The 16,340-nt window shown below is 40.9% G+C and overlaps 1 protein-coding gene across 1 annotated transcript; it reads right to left on the bottom strand.

The window, feature by feature from the left end:
- Positions 1-894: 894 nt before the first annotated feature.
- Positions 895-16,186, bottom strand: Mzt1 (mitotic spindle organizing protein 1). Its single transcript, XM_052732604.1, has 3 exons — positions 15,998-16,186; positions 6,834-6,979; positions 895-2,723 (listed from the first exon to the last, which is right to left on the bottom strand). The coding sequence occupies exons 1-3, from the start codon at positions 16,068-16,070 to the stop codon at positions 2,703-2,705; spliced, it is 240 nt and encodes a 79-aa protein (XP_052588564.1). The 5' UTR covers positions 16,071-16,186; the 3' UTR covers positions 895-2,702.
- Between the last annotated feature and the right edge of the window lie 154 nt (positions 16,187-16,340).

The raw sequence follows: 16,340 nt of genomic DNA, 5'->3' as shown, positions 1-16,340 counted from the left end.
TAGTCTCTCCTTACTTTATATCCTTCCATTTGTGGTATGTGTGCCTCAGAGTGCACACAGCAAGAGGCTGCACAAAGACGTGCACACCATGTTCACAGCATCACTCACAACAGCCCCAGTGCCCGGTGAATGAACAAGGAAAACACAGCATAGACATCAGTTACAATGGATATTGAGACTTAATGGGCAGCTATTATGTGATTCAACTTATAGGAAATGCCTAGAACTAAGTTCATGGACAGAATGCAGAAAATGGTTTGGCAGGGTTAGTGGAAGGGATGGGGGATCACTAATTAGCATGTCGTTTCAGTCTGAGAGGATGACAAAGTTCTAAAGATGGTGAGAGTTACAAAACAATGGCAGGTTCTTCATGTCACTAAGCTGCTCAATTTTAATCACTAAACCCCATAAATTTTACGTTACCTTTCACTACACTAAAGAATGGCCAATGAGACAAGAAATCACGTTAATTATATGTTTGAAACGTATTTGATTCAGTTATTGGGAAATGTTCACATATATTTGGACAACGTACAAATAATTTTTATAACAATCTCCACATAAAGATTATCTTATTTGAAGCATAGGAAAAAACATAATATTACATTTATTTGAATTGTCAACTTAGTTTTAAAACCAAGCCAATACTAATATGATTATCTCCTCTCACTATCAGGAAAAATTAATTCCACTCCAACCCAAAGCTTAATTTAATATGTAATTATAAAATGTAAATATATATAACCTATCTTAAAATTTTTATACAAAGTAAATGTCTTAATATTTATTGACTACCTTCAGAAACAGAACTGGACTCACAAAAGCATATGTTATATCAAAAGGACATGCCAATAAAACCGAAATCATTTTTGTCACCGACAACATGCAAGATACTGCCATTGTATCATTGGTTTCTTTATTTCTTATGAGCTCATTAAAAATACGCTTACATTTAAAAACGAAACACAATATAGTTCCCTATAAACATGAGACACAATATGTTCTCTATAAATATAATCCTTTCTCAATATATTTTCCTACTTTGTTTCACATATAAATAACCTAATCTACAAAACCATAAATAAAACTATCAACTCTATGGTCTAGAAGTAAATACAAGTTGTGGAGTCTGAGAAAGTATTTTTTGATTTTATAAATAACATGCAATATGTGCATCAGCAATCATACAATTCTTACAAGTTCTTACTATCTCCCAACTTGGGAGAGTTGCCTATAGTAGACCTTTCAATTTACTTAGTAAAGATGTCATGCATTTAAAAAGTCAAAATAGCCACAAGTCCACATTTTGTCTGTGGAGATTGGGTCTCACTATGCTGCCTATACAGCCTGAGGTGGCCTGCGGTGAACAATTCCTCTGCCCCAGTTTTCTGGTTGCAGAGAATACACGTCAATGGTTGAGATGAGTTTAAGGGCAGGCAGCAGAGAGGGTAGCTGCTTAATTACTAAATCTCTTAGAAACCACTTCCATTTGTCTGAACTACAAAAAAGGCTACAGAAAAATGAATGCTTGTACATCATGTAAATGTCAGAGAAAATTTAAGAAGCAAAAATTCAGATTAAATCTATATTAAGACTGTGAAAATATTCCACTGAGATTCTGTTACAGGAACAGAACTAATGCCATCATACATTTTTTAAATTTATTTTTGAACCATCATTTTCATGAGTTTAAGCTTTAATGGTAAAAATAATGACACACAATTTTTTTCTGCAAAGTCACACTTAAAATTACTAGTACACATTTCATTAGTTTTTTTAACAAGTGGAACTCCTACTTCAGAAAATATTATGAATCAATTTGTTGAAATACACCACCTATGTACTGATTAAACAGCCACTCAGGATTAAAGAGTTAGCATTCCTATTATTTTTAGGCAATAAAATTAAAAAGGAACTTTGCGTGTTTGCTGTTTTCACTTTATACATTATTATATAGGCCTTTATTTGGGTATAAAAGTTAGAAAGAAAAGCATTCTCAGCTACTCTCATTAGGTTTAAATGGTTCAAAACTACAAATAATGCTAAGCCAAGTCCTGGCATTATTTTTAAAATCTTAAGTTTCTAAAAGTTCTAAGTTTTAGTCAATACTTTTAACTGCCAAAAGACTACTTAAAAAACTAAATATTTTGTTAAAGATATGATTAGAAGATATGCCTTTGATTCTTTTCTAAAAAACAAGATGTGAAACACAAAAAAAGGCAAAATTCACAAATGGCTGTTGAAATCCCATCAACTTTCAGCCTAGTGGAACACATAGTCAGTTATTATGCATAAACAATTCAAAATTAAGGTTTCTAATGGAAATGTCAACAAGTCATAACTACTATTCATCCCCTCTGATGTGTTCCACTAACTTCAACCAGGCGCAACAGCTGTGTACATCTGAGAGATACTGTTTAGAAATTACAGCTAGCAGAGCTATAAATAAGGAATACATAAATAAGAGCACAGCAATGCCATGGAATTGGGGCCATTAACAAGATGGCTGTGATGTAAACATGCCTGCTAGGTTTCCCTTAAACCACTTCCCACTGACTCACACAGCCATGGTTTTAAAACTCTTTTAAAAAGAAAACATTTTCTACGCAGCAAGCAGTAATATCATTGTACATCTCGACTACAATGCAATCTTCAAATTTTCTTTCAGAGCTTGGCATATGTGTTCAGGACTTTCCCGGAAGTCAGCTTGTATTTTCAGCAGCCTAGAACAAGAGAGCAAGACTTGTGATTTCAGAAGCATGCTGAAGACACACGGTGGAGGTAAATCTGTCAGTTTTCAACTATATTGAACAAACAGCTAGCTATTCTCCATATAACTGAATTACTCTTATTGGGAAAACACTGGGATTTTTATTTCTGTTCTATCAACAAGATTATCTTTGGGGGGGGGGCGTGGGGGGCGGCGGCACGCCTTTAATCCCAGCACTCAGGAGGCGGAAGTAGGCGGTCTCTGTGAGTTCGAGGCCAGCCTGGTCTACAGAGCGAGAGTCAGGACAGCCAGGACTGTTATAAAGAGAAAACTTGTGTCAGAAAACCAAAAGAAAATCTTTTAAATTTACTGCTAGACTACAAACAGAAAAAGAGCATGTAAAAACGTACTACTTAAGAGTTAACATATAATCTTCTTTTCCAAAGTCTTCGTTTGTTTGTTTTATTGTAGCACAAAGACGGAATTAAAAATGAGGAAGACTCATTAAGCTACAAAGAAGGCAGAACACCAGCAATAGAACAGTGAACATGTTTTTAACCTCTCTCTCTTCTTCATTTTTTTTGCTAAAAGGCATTACTTGTGGTATTATTTACTTAAAAAAATAAAAATCATTTTTATTGTAAAAAAAAAAAAAAAAAATCACACTTGAACTCCTAGTCCCAAACTCCATACATCTCAATGATACAGTTAGAATGTCCTTTCATTTAGGGTTTTATACATCACTACCAATTACATTTTTATGTACTTATATACGCGCACACATGCACGCACAGACAGATGGGGGATGGGGAGAATAGCATGACAGTTAAAATTAGAAAAACAATTAGTTTTTCATCTTTCATGATTCATCTAACTCTGCCTGCATTTTTGTCCTTCCTCACCACCTAGTGTTACCCTTTCTTGGTCTCCTTTCTAAAGTATACAGTACCCCTTACAGCTGTTATACATGTACGTATTATAAGCTAGGCTCTGCATATGAGGGAGGATGCTCAGGTTTTTCTTTCTAGGAGTGGGTAACCTCACCTCCCAGGTGTGTCTGATCATTCACAAAACCCGATCTGATATGTATTTCTAGAAGGAACCGAACAGTTAAGCATCTACCAGTAACCCAACACTTGGGAGGCTGAGCCAGAAAGAGCTGGAGCTGAAGGTCAGCTTGAGCTCCATGGGGAGGAAAAAACAAGCAAAGACTTAATATCATTTCTTAATGCCAATATGAAAATGATGGACTTGGTTTGTTTGCTTTTCGAGACAGGGTTTCTCTGTGTAGTCCTGGCTATCCTGAACTCACTCTATAGCCCAAGCTAGCCTTGAACTCAGAGATCCGCCTGCCTCTGCCTTGAACGCTGAGATTAAAGGCGTACACCACCACCACCCAGGCCTGAAAATGATGACTTTAATCTTAGAAAAATACATGATATACTTCTATTTGTACTTACTAATTAAAATTTCCTTTTTTGCTATTTCACGAAAATATGGTAAAATGTTGGCAAAAATATAAATAATGCAATAATACAAAAGTTCTTTTTCCTTACAGGCAAAAGAACAGACCTTGTTTTCCTCAGAATGACCAGTGCACAAATATAGTGTGAGCTAGCTTTCCTCTCCTCAGGACTTAGCACACAAAAGAGTTAGAACAGAGTTCAAAATGTTTGGCCGGGTGTGGTGGCACTCTGGAAAGCAGAGGCAGGATGATGTCCATGAGTTCGGGGCCAGCCACAGATACAAAATGAGACTGTCTCAAAAAAAGGGAACATTAAAAAAGCTGGCTTCCATAGTCTTTGTCAGACAGTGCAAGTGAAAAGTGCAGCCAGCTACTTCACTCTCGGTAGCTGGGCTTCGTTACTAGGAGCTTCGGTCTCCTTGGCAGCAGGTCTCCAACAGCAGGAGCAGTGCCTGTCCTACATGACTGGAGGAAGTCATGCCAGTGTAGCCGGAGCCTCCGGTCTACTCTACACAAGGCAAGTATTCACATAACTATCACCTACTCCTACTTTCCAGTTCCTTTCATCCTGCTGTGAAAGCTAAAGCTGAGGTTTTAAAAAGATGACAAAGAAGGTAAATGAACTGAAAAGAAGCTGGGCAAAACCCTGTGCAATGCACTCAGAAGTGCAAATAAAAAAAGAGGACCTATACGCGTCCCACCACGAGAAATGGCTGGAACTGAGGCTCCCAGGAACTAACACTGACAACCGTGAAGCAAGGGAAACTCACATGCTGTGGTAAAACAGAAATGAAGACAGCTACTCTGGGAAAGCTTGGCGCTGTACTCATCTAGGAAGTTGATAACACACACACCCTACAGCCCAGTCACTTTGCGTCTAGGTCTAGATCCAAACCAACTGCACATATGGAAGCAGGAGGAGACGTGGGCTACAATGCTCAGAGGAGCATTTTTACAAGTCTTACATTGAAAACAACTAAATAGGGTAAATGTAATATATTTGTAGAAGAAAACTTATTTGAAGAAAAGAAACACATTACAGTGACATTCATCATAAGTGAACATCACAGACACGACAGTAAATGAAAGAACCCAGTAGAAACAGTCTAAGACTCCACTGAAATGAAGCTTAAAACCTTGACCAAGTCATAGTAGCCTTTTCTAGTTCAGTTAGTGAGACTGGTGGATGTCTACTATAGAACTCAGGAGACTGGAGGGGAAAGCGGGAGGAAGAGAAGAGTGACTGTGGAGGGAACCGGTTTTTCTGAGGTGCTGGTAGAGATCATCATATGGGTATTTAACACCTGGTGTATGGTCAACACCAGGTGTCTTCCACAATCACTTTGCACCTTAGCTTTTGAGAGCAGGTCTTTCAGTGAACCTGAAGTTGATTGATTTGTCCACAACTGGGCAGCAAACCCCGGGAACCTCCATCTCCCTAGCTCTAGGAATACAGCATGCATTCCTGAACCCAGGGCGATCAAATTCCTGTTTGTGCATGTGCGTGGGAAGCACTTCACTGAGGTGCCATCTTCCCAGCCCTCTTAGTATTTACAATCAGCATCTACCCTGTAAATATGTTCACCTTTCTGTGTTAGGTTTCAAAATCAAAGAGTAATAAAATAAAAAACGCTGGGTTGCTTTGAAAAACAACAATCTGGAAAACAAGCAACTTGCATTGCATACTTTATACAGTACTATCATCTCAGAAAAAAAAAAAAAGAAGCCATGTTGCTGTTGGACAAGTTTAACTGTAATCACCTGAAGTTTCAATATTCATGGTTAGTGGGATGCCTGACTATCACACAGCCTTCTCTCCTGCTGTCTTCACACGGGTTGTTTCTGTTTATTTGTATTCAACTATCTAATAAGGACACCAACTGCTGGATTAGAAGCCACCTTAATTCAGGATGAACTCATTGTAATCTGTGACACACACACAGATACTATTTTCAAATATAGTTAGATTTATTAGTATGAAGGATTAGGACGAAGTTTTTGGCAGGAGACACAATTCTACCCAACTCAGAAAAATTCTAAAAATAGTGAGATTCCTAAGAAAAGGTAACATGGTTTGTCAGAATTTCTGTGGTCTGAACTTAGCTTCTGGTCTTGAGACTTTCTCCTGATGGTGTCAAAAGTAAGCTAATGTGATTTAGCTAGATCATTCACAGAGCTTCTTGGTCATTTCTAGATGCCAGGCTGACCAACTCTGCAACTATCCAGGCCCAGAACCAGGGTTATGTGTTGGCCCACCCCAAAATCCACCCCATCTGTGATCTGCTGAAACACAGGGATGGGGGTGGCCTGCAGACCCAGGGCAGCAACGGGATGTCCAGGAAGAGGTCCAGTGAGAGCCCAGACCAATGATTTCTTTGCAATGAATGCCTACATGTAAAGATGTATAGATAAAGGGGTTTTCTATGTGACTCACTGTGTCACAATGCAGTTTCCATGATGAGATTTTCCCTTCTTTTTTCTCTTAATTTTTATTTTGGTTTATTTTAGGAGATGGTTGTTGCAGGGGCAGAGGGCGGATGTGAGGACGGGAGATGCATGGGATTGGGATGCATGATGTGAAAGACACAAGAGTAAGTAAAAAGAACGTTAAGAAAGAAAAACAAAAACAAAAACAGAAACCTAATATGCAAATCTAACCTTCAGTGCTTCAGTACCCTTGCGAAGCTCCTTAATAACAGACGATAAAGCTTCCGGGTTGATTCCTTGTTCACAAAGTCGTACACAAATAGACAGCGTTTCCATATCTAAACCGGTATTCAAAATTCTTGAAATCTCAAGTAGGACTGAAAAAGATACAGACACAATTTTTAAAAAGCATGTTTTAACACTTAAAACAAACAAACAAAACTGCACATAGCACTGTAGATGAAATTCTAAACGGTCTTAGTAAATAAGAAACACAGAGCCAAATACAGAGTTAAAGCCTAAGAGATCAGAGCAATAGCCACGACTCCCTTTAGCTTACCACTCGCTGCCGTCACTTCCCGAGAGAGACCTTCTTCTTGTGTCCTGTCTTCTTATTGCCTTTCTGTTCTGCCTTCTCAACGGCTCTAAACCCAACCATACGACTTCATCACTGCCTGTCTATACAGACCTCCATGTCTCTACGGTTGGTACTGGGATTAAAGGCATGTGTCACCATGTTTGACTGTGTCCTTGAACACACAGAGACTCTGCCTGCCATGTGATCAGATCAAGGGCATGTGCTACCACTGCCAGACTTCTGCTTAATGGCTATGACCTCTGATCTCCAGGCAACTTTATTTATTAACATACAAATAAAATCACATTTCAGCACAAATAAAATATCACCATACAGCACTTCTTTTCTCCTTAACGGAATGAACAGGTTTTATTTAGGCATATTTATGTATATACACATACATGCAATAACAATTAGTAAAAAATAGAGATCATAGATTTGAGTAGAGCAGGGGAGGGAATACGGAAGGCCATGAAAGGAAGAAAGAAGTTATAATTTCAAAAGTTAAAAAAATGAGTTAAAGAATTTGTGGGAAAGCACTTTAACATGATATCTATCACTTGAAAATTAATTCATTCACATACTCTTTAAAGAATTTTAATATTCTTCTCTCATATAATATATTCTGATGATGGTTCCCCTCCCTTTACTCCTCCCAGTACCTGCCCACCTCCCCTCCAATCTGAATCCCACTCCCTTTCCATTCTCATTAGAAAACAAGCAAGCTTCTAAGGGATAATATAATACATATAAACTAACACATCAGGGTTGGACGAAACACACAGAAGGGAAAGAGCACAAGAAAAGGCACAAGCATCAGAGACCCGCTCGTTCACACACTCAGGTATCCCATCAAAAACATAAAATGAAAGCCATGGTATATATACACAGAGGACCCGGTGTAGACCCATGCAGGCCCTGTGCATGCTGCTTCAGTCTCTGTGGGTTCATATGAGCTTTGCTCATGTTGATTTAGAGGGCCTTCCTTGTTTTCGTGCTGTCCTCCATCCCCTCTGGCTCTTAACACTCCTTCTGCCTCTTCTTCAGCAGGGTTCCCTGAGCTTGGAGGGAAGGGATTTGGAGACATCCCCTTTAGGGCTGAGTGTTCCAAGGTCTCTGACTCTCTGTGTAATGGCTGGCTGTGGGTGTCTCTATTTGTTCCCATCTGCTGCAGGAGGAAACTTCTCTGACGATGGCTGAGCAGGGCATTGATCTATCAAGGAATCAACACTTCAGGATTCAGAAACCAGCATTTGCTTCTCAGTTTATTTTTCCACATTTATCGGTTGATTGACTAATGTGGGTTCCCAAAGGCTACAGTGTACAAATAGAGGTCTGAGGGACAACTTATAGAATCAGTTCTCTCCTTCTACCATGTAGGTCCTGGAGATCAAACTCAGGTATCAGGCTTGCTAGCACGGTACCCTTACCTAGTAAACCATCTTATCTTGCAGCCCAGTGTCTTGGTTTTTGAAAACTTAAAAATAGTTGCATTTTCATGGAAATGAAACTTCTTAACCTCCAAGCTATTTTAAGAATTCAGCTGTTCTTACTTCCCCATTGATGGAATACTATGATAACTGTGATATATTTGTATATACTAAATTTTATTTCAAGACAAATTCTAAAAGAATTACTCAGTGACATATACATTTAAAGTTTTAGAACCTTTGATAATAATTTGACAGAGTAATTGCATCTGTTGACTTTATTAATAAAAGCTTGCACACTTTAACTTTACTTTTAATTTTTTATTTTATGTGCATGAGTATTTTGTCTATAGGTACATATGAGCGCCACATACTTAACTTATGGCCTTAACTTCATTTTCTACAGCACTGCATTTCATGGTAGTTCATTAAAGCATCTTTTTGACATTAAAAGCAGCAGCACTGAGAACCTAGTTTATTTAAGCGCTCTTCCGGGAATCCTTTATAGGATTCCTTATAGGACATACAAGCAACAATTCTTTTGACTTTGTTAAATGGTGGTTGATTCCAACATGTGTTAGACTTCAAGTCAACTGATAACATATTACCTGTTGTATACTTTTCCCTTGCATTATGCTTAGGATACTATTTCCCATGCAGAGCAGATTTATCATTATTTTCGTCCGGCACTTGAGAGTTGATTTCTCCCTTCCATAAACATTTAAATATTTGACTCCTTGCTGTGGGATAATGCTTTTTGTACACTGGTTTAATAAAACACTGATTGGCCAGTAGCCAGGCAGGAAATACAGGTGGGATAAGCAGACAAGGAGAATTCTGGGAAGAGGAAGGCTGAGTCAGGAGATGCCAGCCTGCCATCCAGGGAGCAGCATGTAATGACACACAGGTAAAGCCAAGGAACACGTGGCAACATATAGATGAAAAGAAATGGGCTGAGTTTAAGTGTAAGACCTAGTCAGTGGTAGGCATGGGCTAATGGCCGAGCAATTTTAATTAATATAAGCCTCTGTGTGTTTACTTGGGTCTGAGCAGCTGTGGACCAGGTGGGACACAGGAAAACTTCCAGTTACAATTCCTGGAGTTGTAGTTAGAAAAGATCCTTTTCCCAGAAATAAGCCAGTTGCCACAATGTAATTTGTTGAATGACATATCCTTTTGTCATTATACTGCAATTGCTGCCTTTACCACATAACAAGTTCTCAGATCTCTACAACCTGGTTGTGTCCTAGCCCTATCATTAATTACTAATTTTTTTTTTTTTTTTTTTTTTTGGTTTTTCAAGACAGGGTTCTCTGTGTAGCTTTGCGCCTTTCCTGGAACTCACTTGGTAGCCCAGGCTGGCCTCGAACTCACAGACATCCGCCTGGCTCTGCCTCCCGAGTGCTGGGATTAAAGGCGTGCGCCACCACCACCCGGCCCATTAATTACTAATTTTATATTGCACACAGTAGGTTAAATATTCTTTTGCCACTTTCATGTAAGAAAAAGCCTTTTTATTCTCAGGGTGAAGTCAAGTATTTTCATCAATTTCCAAAACAAATTTATTGGGCTTTCTGCTTGAACTGCATGAAGTCATGGATTATTTTGGGAAAAATGGACAAGTTAACAATACTTAGTCATGTGCTGGAGAGATGGCTCAGAGGTTAAGATGGCTGCTCTTCCAGGGGTCCTGAATTCAATTCCCAGCAACCACATGGTGGCTCACAACCATCTATAATGGGATTTAATGCCCTCTTCTGGCATAAAGGCATACATGCAGATAGAGCACTTGTATACATAAAATAAATAAACAATACTTAGTCACTAATTTAATTCAGCTTTAAGTACTGAAAACTGTCACAGTATTCATACTAACATGAAACTTTTCGCACTATTATTTATTTTCATGTCTCATAGTTCAATGTGGATCTTAAAAGTATACTTTCCATGTCAGTATTAAAGTTTTTGAAGCCAGGCAGTGGTGGCACACACCTTTAATCTCAGCACTCGGGAGGCAGAGGCAGGCGGATCTCTGTGAGTTTGAGGCCAGCCTGGACTACAAAGTGAGCTCCAGGAAAGGTGCAAAGCTACACAGAGAAACCCTGTCTTGAAAAATAAAAAAAATTAAAAAAAAATAGTTTTTGAATATGGAGTACAGTTCTGAATCTCCAGTTTAAATTCTAATGCCTATAGGGTTTTTTCTTTCTTTCTGCTAATGGTTTGAATTTTTCTCATCATAACTCATATTTTCTTGTTTTATATACCCAGTAGTAGCCAGATATTGTAAAATTTACCTTGTTGATACTGGACATATTTATCTTCCTATAAATATTCTTGAGTTTACAGTAAATATAGTTACCTGGAAACCAATCCTTTCAGGTCTGAATCCTCAGATCAGTTGTAGTGAACAGCTGATTATGCTAAGGTAAGTCCCTTTCAAGTATTCCATGACTGTTTCACAAATTGTGTTTTCCATTTTGGCTTATAGGATGGCACTGTCCTTAGCTCTGTGGGAGCATCGTGTTGTGGTCCTCTAATATTTTGGGTGTTTTGTTCCCAGTTTTCTGGGAGTGAATGTGTTAACTAGCCAATGCTCTTTGATCTATGCTACTGACCTCCAGAATTCCCTCTGCAGCTCTCTCAAGTATCCTCTCTCTCTTCCTTTCAGTTTGTGTTAACTCTTCCTGCATTGCTCTCCTCCATCTTCCAAACTCCTTAGCTCAACCCAATTGTCCACCGGGTCCCCCTGGTATGTCTGTGCAATGAGACCTGTGAAGATAATGACTTGGGGTGACAGAACTACATTTCGTGTATTTCCTGTCTCTTAATCACAATCTTAGCCAGGCAGTGGTGGCATATGCCTTTAATCCCAGCACTCGGGAGGCAGAGCCAGCTGTTCGAGGCCAGCCTGATCTACAGAGCAAGATCCAGGACAGGGACCAAAACTACAGAGAAACCCTATCTCAAAAAAAAAAAAAAAAAAAAATCACAATCTTCAGATGACTAATATTCAGTCTCTTGCAAATCTCTGTATGTTTTACATGGGTTTTTGTTTTGTCTAAGTAGGAGTGTATGCTCAGCATGTTACTCCATTTTGGCGAGAAGTACTCATTTTCATTTTTTCAGGGTTGATAGTTCAATTTCTAATATTTTGCTCTTTTACTCATGTTACCTGATGACTTCAGCAACTGTACTTTGACTTTAATTTCCTCCACAATCATTTGTTCTTGTTTTCTGACTGAATGCTTATTTATAATGAGTTCCTATTCTTGTCTATTGTTCCTGCCTTCACATAATTTAGGTTCTATTTTCCAGTGTTCTTGTTTATTGGAGATTGCTCTGTGACTTCTGAAGTATAGCAAACAGTCAGGAGTGTACTCTCTGGAGCCAGACCACCTGAGTTCAAATTCTAGTTCTATTACTATAATGAGTTAATCTCACCTTGCTTTTACTTTACCATTCTATAAACAACAGGCACCAGTACTTATTTTATAGGGTTAGTATAAGTATTAAGGCTACATTTAGAATGGTGCCTAACACATAGTAGGACTCAGTAAGAGCTTAGCTATTACCTATTATGGCTTTCTCTTTTTTCATCTACCCAAGGTACTTTTTGACTTTTGGATGAGAATTCATCTCCTATGGAAAGCTTGTCCTGCTCACAAGCTCTGTGATACTCCTCTTACCCTGGCCTCAAGCTCTCTGGACAAAGCTTTATAGAAGCTTCTTGGCTCAAGACTCAGAGAACACATGGATAATGCTTCTTCATCTCCACGATGGCAGATGGTGCATTTCTGCCTGGCTCTATCCTCAAAACTCTGCTGCGGTTCCCTTCTGCTGTCTTATGAGGTAAAATCTTTGTTTTTCATCAATGAAGACTTCCTTTTCTTGTTTTTGTGTATGATTGTATTTAATAATTATACTTCAACATTACTTCCTAATTTTTATATCCCTAAGTACATGGAATTTCTTTACTTTAACTCTGATTGTCTACTTAACCTTGGAGATTCCAAGGTTACTTTTGATACATTGAGATAAGGAGACATATAAATGCAGTAAGGCCCTATTAAAGAATTCAGAAGTTAGCTGGGCGGGTAGTGCACACCTTTAATCCAGCACTCAGGCTAGAAGCGGGCAGATCTCTGTGAGTTCAAGGCCAGCCTGTTTGAGTTCCAGGACAGCCAGGACTGTTAATATAGAGAAACCTTGTCTCAGAAAACAAACAAATGAACAAAAATTCCTCACAAGTTTGAGAAGCTATTGGCAGATATAAAATTGGAGTTTGTATTTGAGAGATTTTGGTATCTGGTCAACTTGGTCTCCCCACCCTGCTCCCTTATACACAATGTGCTCTTTTCCTAGGAGATAATGCAGCGAGAAGGCACTCTTGCCAGGATAGCTAGCGTTCAGAACTACAAACATTACATCCCTGTTCTCTAGATCAGGCAGACTCAGGTAATCTGTTATGGCAAGATAAAACAAAGACTGGTTCCCACTCTATGTAAAGTAAAAGAACAGTATTACAAGGTACTCAACCGATTTTGAAGACAGTATTTCAGAAAGACTTGCCTGAAGAAGTAACAACCTGAGACTTCAAGTGTGAGAAGAACATGAGGCAGGAGGAGGTGTGATGGTCCTAGACTGGAGGGAACTTTATCAATTCACTGATGCTAAGAGCCAGTGTCAAGGCAATGTTAGGAAGGGACAAACGAGCAGAAAACAGGAGACATGTAAACCCAGTAAGGCCTACTAAAGAATTCAGAAGTTTGAGATGCTATTGGTAGATACAAAATAGGAATTTGTATTTGAGTTTTTAAATATGGGTTTGATTTTTGAATAGGTCATGTATGATATGGAACCAATCTATATTGCTGTAATTTTGGTAAAAGACTGGTAAATGGGATAGCCTGAAAAAAAAAATAGTCAAGTTGTCAAACATCAAATTAGTGATGTATTTTAATGCCTTTGTGAATGAAGAATAGGAGGCAGGAGAGACACAAGAAAATCAGGGTGACTCCAGGATTCCTTCTCAAAATGGGCAACAAGACAGATGGCATCGGTGTCATGAATAGTTTGATGGCGCCCAACACCTTTCTTTAGTAAGCTTTTGGAAGCTTACTACCTGATATATAAAGTTGCATCTCCATTGAAGCCTCTGGAAAGAAAGATCACCAAAACTACAATTACCAGTAGTAAAATGAAAATGTAAGGAGTTATACTGAAAAGGAAGGAAAGGGTAGTTGAAAGGTCTAGCGATTTTAAGAGGAAATGTTGGAAGTAAATGCTGAGCATGTAACAGGGATGTGAGTATCTTATCCCACAGCTCTTACACTATGTCAGGGTTGGGGTAAATCAGGTTCCTTTCAGAGTATGCAGACAAACTACAAAGCCCACTTGCATAATCTAGCTTTAACAAAGTCTACTCAATTAACGACTGTAATGAAAACTTCACAGGTTGAGTCCTGCTACCTTGGCAAACCAGACATCAAAAGCTTAAATCATTGTTAGGTAACAGAAAGGAGGGAGAAGATAAGGAGAAATAGATAGATTAGATCTTGAAGAAAAAGGCTCCAAAATGCTTGAAAATTTCATTTTGACTCTCATACATTGATTTAAATGAATAAAATATCACACATACTCTCCCTCCATTGAAAACAAAAACACCTCTGGTCTTTACTTTTATGTGTTCTTATATTCTGTAATTTTTATTTTATATCAAGTTCTCTCAGAAAAGATGGTGATGATATAACCAATGCAAAAGCTTAGTTCTCACAGCTAGTCCCACCAAAGAGTCTTCCTTTCAGAGAAAACTGGTTGGAAAAAAGGCCTTATCTTCAGATATTATTCAAAATACACACTGATGCAAGGGGTGTGCACTAGAGACCCAGCATTCCGAGGACATTCCAGAGGCAGAAAGAGAAGGATCAGGCATTTGAGGTCACTCTAGACTACACAGCAAGATCCTGTCTCAGAACACATTCCCAAACCCACAATGGCACCCACAGCAAGACAGTAATGTTACACAGATAAACTCCTTGGGTCTATAAATTCACTTTATAAAACAGTAAGCTGTGGAACACATAGGATGTGTTGGATATGGTATTTATAACAGAATTTTCAAAAAAGGAGCAATGTTAACAAACACCAACTAGGTGAAAAAAATAAATGTAAAGCTTCTAACAGTTTCATTCTTTAAAAATGAAAGCCCTGACCAGTGCCGGGCATTCTAAGAATGTATCAGAAGGGGCAAGATAAGATGGCCAGCATTTAGTGAAGGAAACACAAGGCAGTAGGGTTGACATCACCTGGTGACAACAGGGTTATCTTTTTTGGTTGTTTTTTGGAGACAGGGTTTCTCTGTGTAGCTTTGTTGCCTGTCCTGGATCTAGCTCTGTAGACCAGGCTGGCCTCAAACTCAACAGAGATCCACCTGGCTCTGCCTCTCCTGAGTGCTGGGACTAAAGGCGTGCACCACCACCGCCCGGCTCAATAGGGTTATCTTTTAAGAAAGATGCTGAGGGGGTAACCCCTGGAAACCACCAAGGCCACTGCCAATACTGACATATCACACCCCATGTGCGTGGAAACGACTAAAATGAAGGCGAAGATACTTGCAAACGGGATGTCAGCTAATGGAAAAAGAAACAAACAAACAACAACAACAAACCCTGATCATTTCTGATACACACTTTACCTGGTTGTCTAATTTTAAAGGCCCACAATAGCCCTCGGAGCTACAGCTTCATTTCACAAAGAAGATCAACTACGGTCTATAAAGCAAAGTGTGGGGTCCAAGAGGCACGAAGCTGCGGAACCAGGGCGCAGAGAAGGCAACTTATCTTTGGGCACGTGTGTGCGGACACACCCACAGCAGCGGCCACCCGTGTCACCCGGTCACCCGGTCTACGAGACACGACTGGGAAAGGATGCCGGGAAGATGTGCGGGACACCAACAAACAGCTCCCGACTGAAACGCCCGGGCCCAGGGACTGAGCGATGATTGAGGGTCCACGACTCCTTTCGCCGGGCAGGGGGGACACTTCAGTCGCCAGCCTCCCAAGCGCATGCCTGGGGGGGGGGGGGGGACAGGGGCGGGTCGCGTGGCCCCGGGCTGGGCGCGCAACGGGCCGCCGCGAGGCCAGAACGCCGGCGCGCGCGCGCGCCAAACTACGCCTCCGCGGAGGGGCCAGAGCTCCCGGGGAAGGGGCCGCCAGCTCCGAGGTCGCCGCGGGTCCCCTTCCCCGACCCCTCCGTAGCAGGACGGCGCTGGGGTCGCCGCGGGGAACCGCCGGGTCCGTCCCTCCCTCCTGACGCCTCCATCTGGGGGGGAGGGGGCTCGGCACCGGGAAGGCGCAGGCCGGGCGAAAGCGAGCGCCCAGCGGACTCACCGTCCATGGTCTCCCGCACGGCGTTGAGGTTGGTCGAGGCCGCCGCGCCCGCGCCGCCGCCGCCGCTAGCCATGGAGAAGAAGAGCAAGCCCAGGCCGGTGGGAGAGGGCCGGACCCGGAAACGGAGCGCCCGCCTCTCGGCCCCGCACTCCCACCGCGCGGCCGCGCTCACGCCGGCCGAGCCCCGCCCACGCCGGCCGGGCCCCGCCCACGCCGGCCAGGCCCCGCCCACGCCGGCCAGGCCCCGCCCCCTGGCGCAGGGCGCCGACGCCGGGCGGCGTTGATTTGAATTTGGAGCCCTCGTTCCCCAGCGCGGAACTTAGAGCGAGGAGTTGGCGTTCGA

The sequence above is a fragment of the Peromyscus californicus genome, unplaced genomic scaffold (assembly GCF_007827085.1).
Source record: "Peromyscus californicus insignis strain IS unplaced genomic scaffold, ASM782708v3 Scaffold_12__1_contigs__length_115047231, whole genome shotgun sequence".
NCBI classification, from domain to species: Eukaryota; Metazoa; Chordata; class Mammalia; order Rodentia; family Cricetidae; genus Peromyscus; species Peromyscus californicus.
The sequence above is the reverse complement of the archived record's forward strand: the minus strand, read 5'-3'. Positions and strand labels throughout refer to the sequence as shown.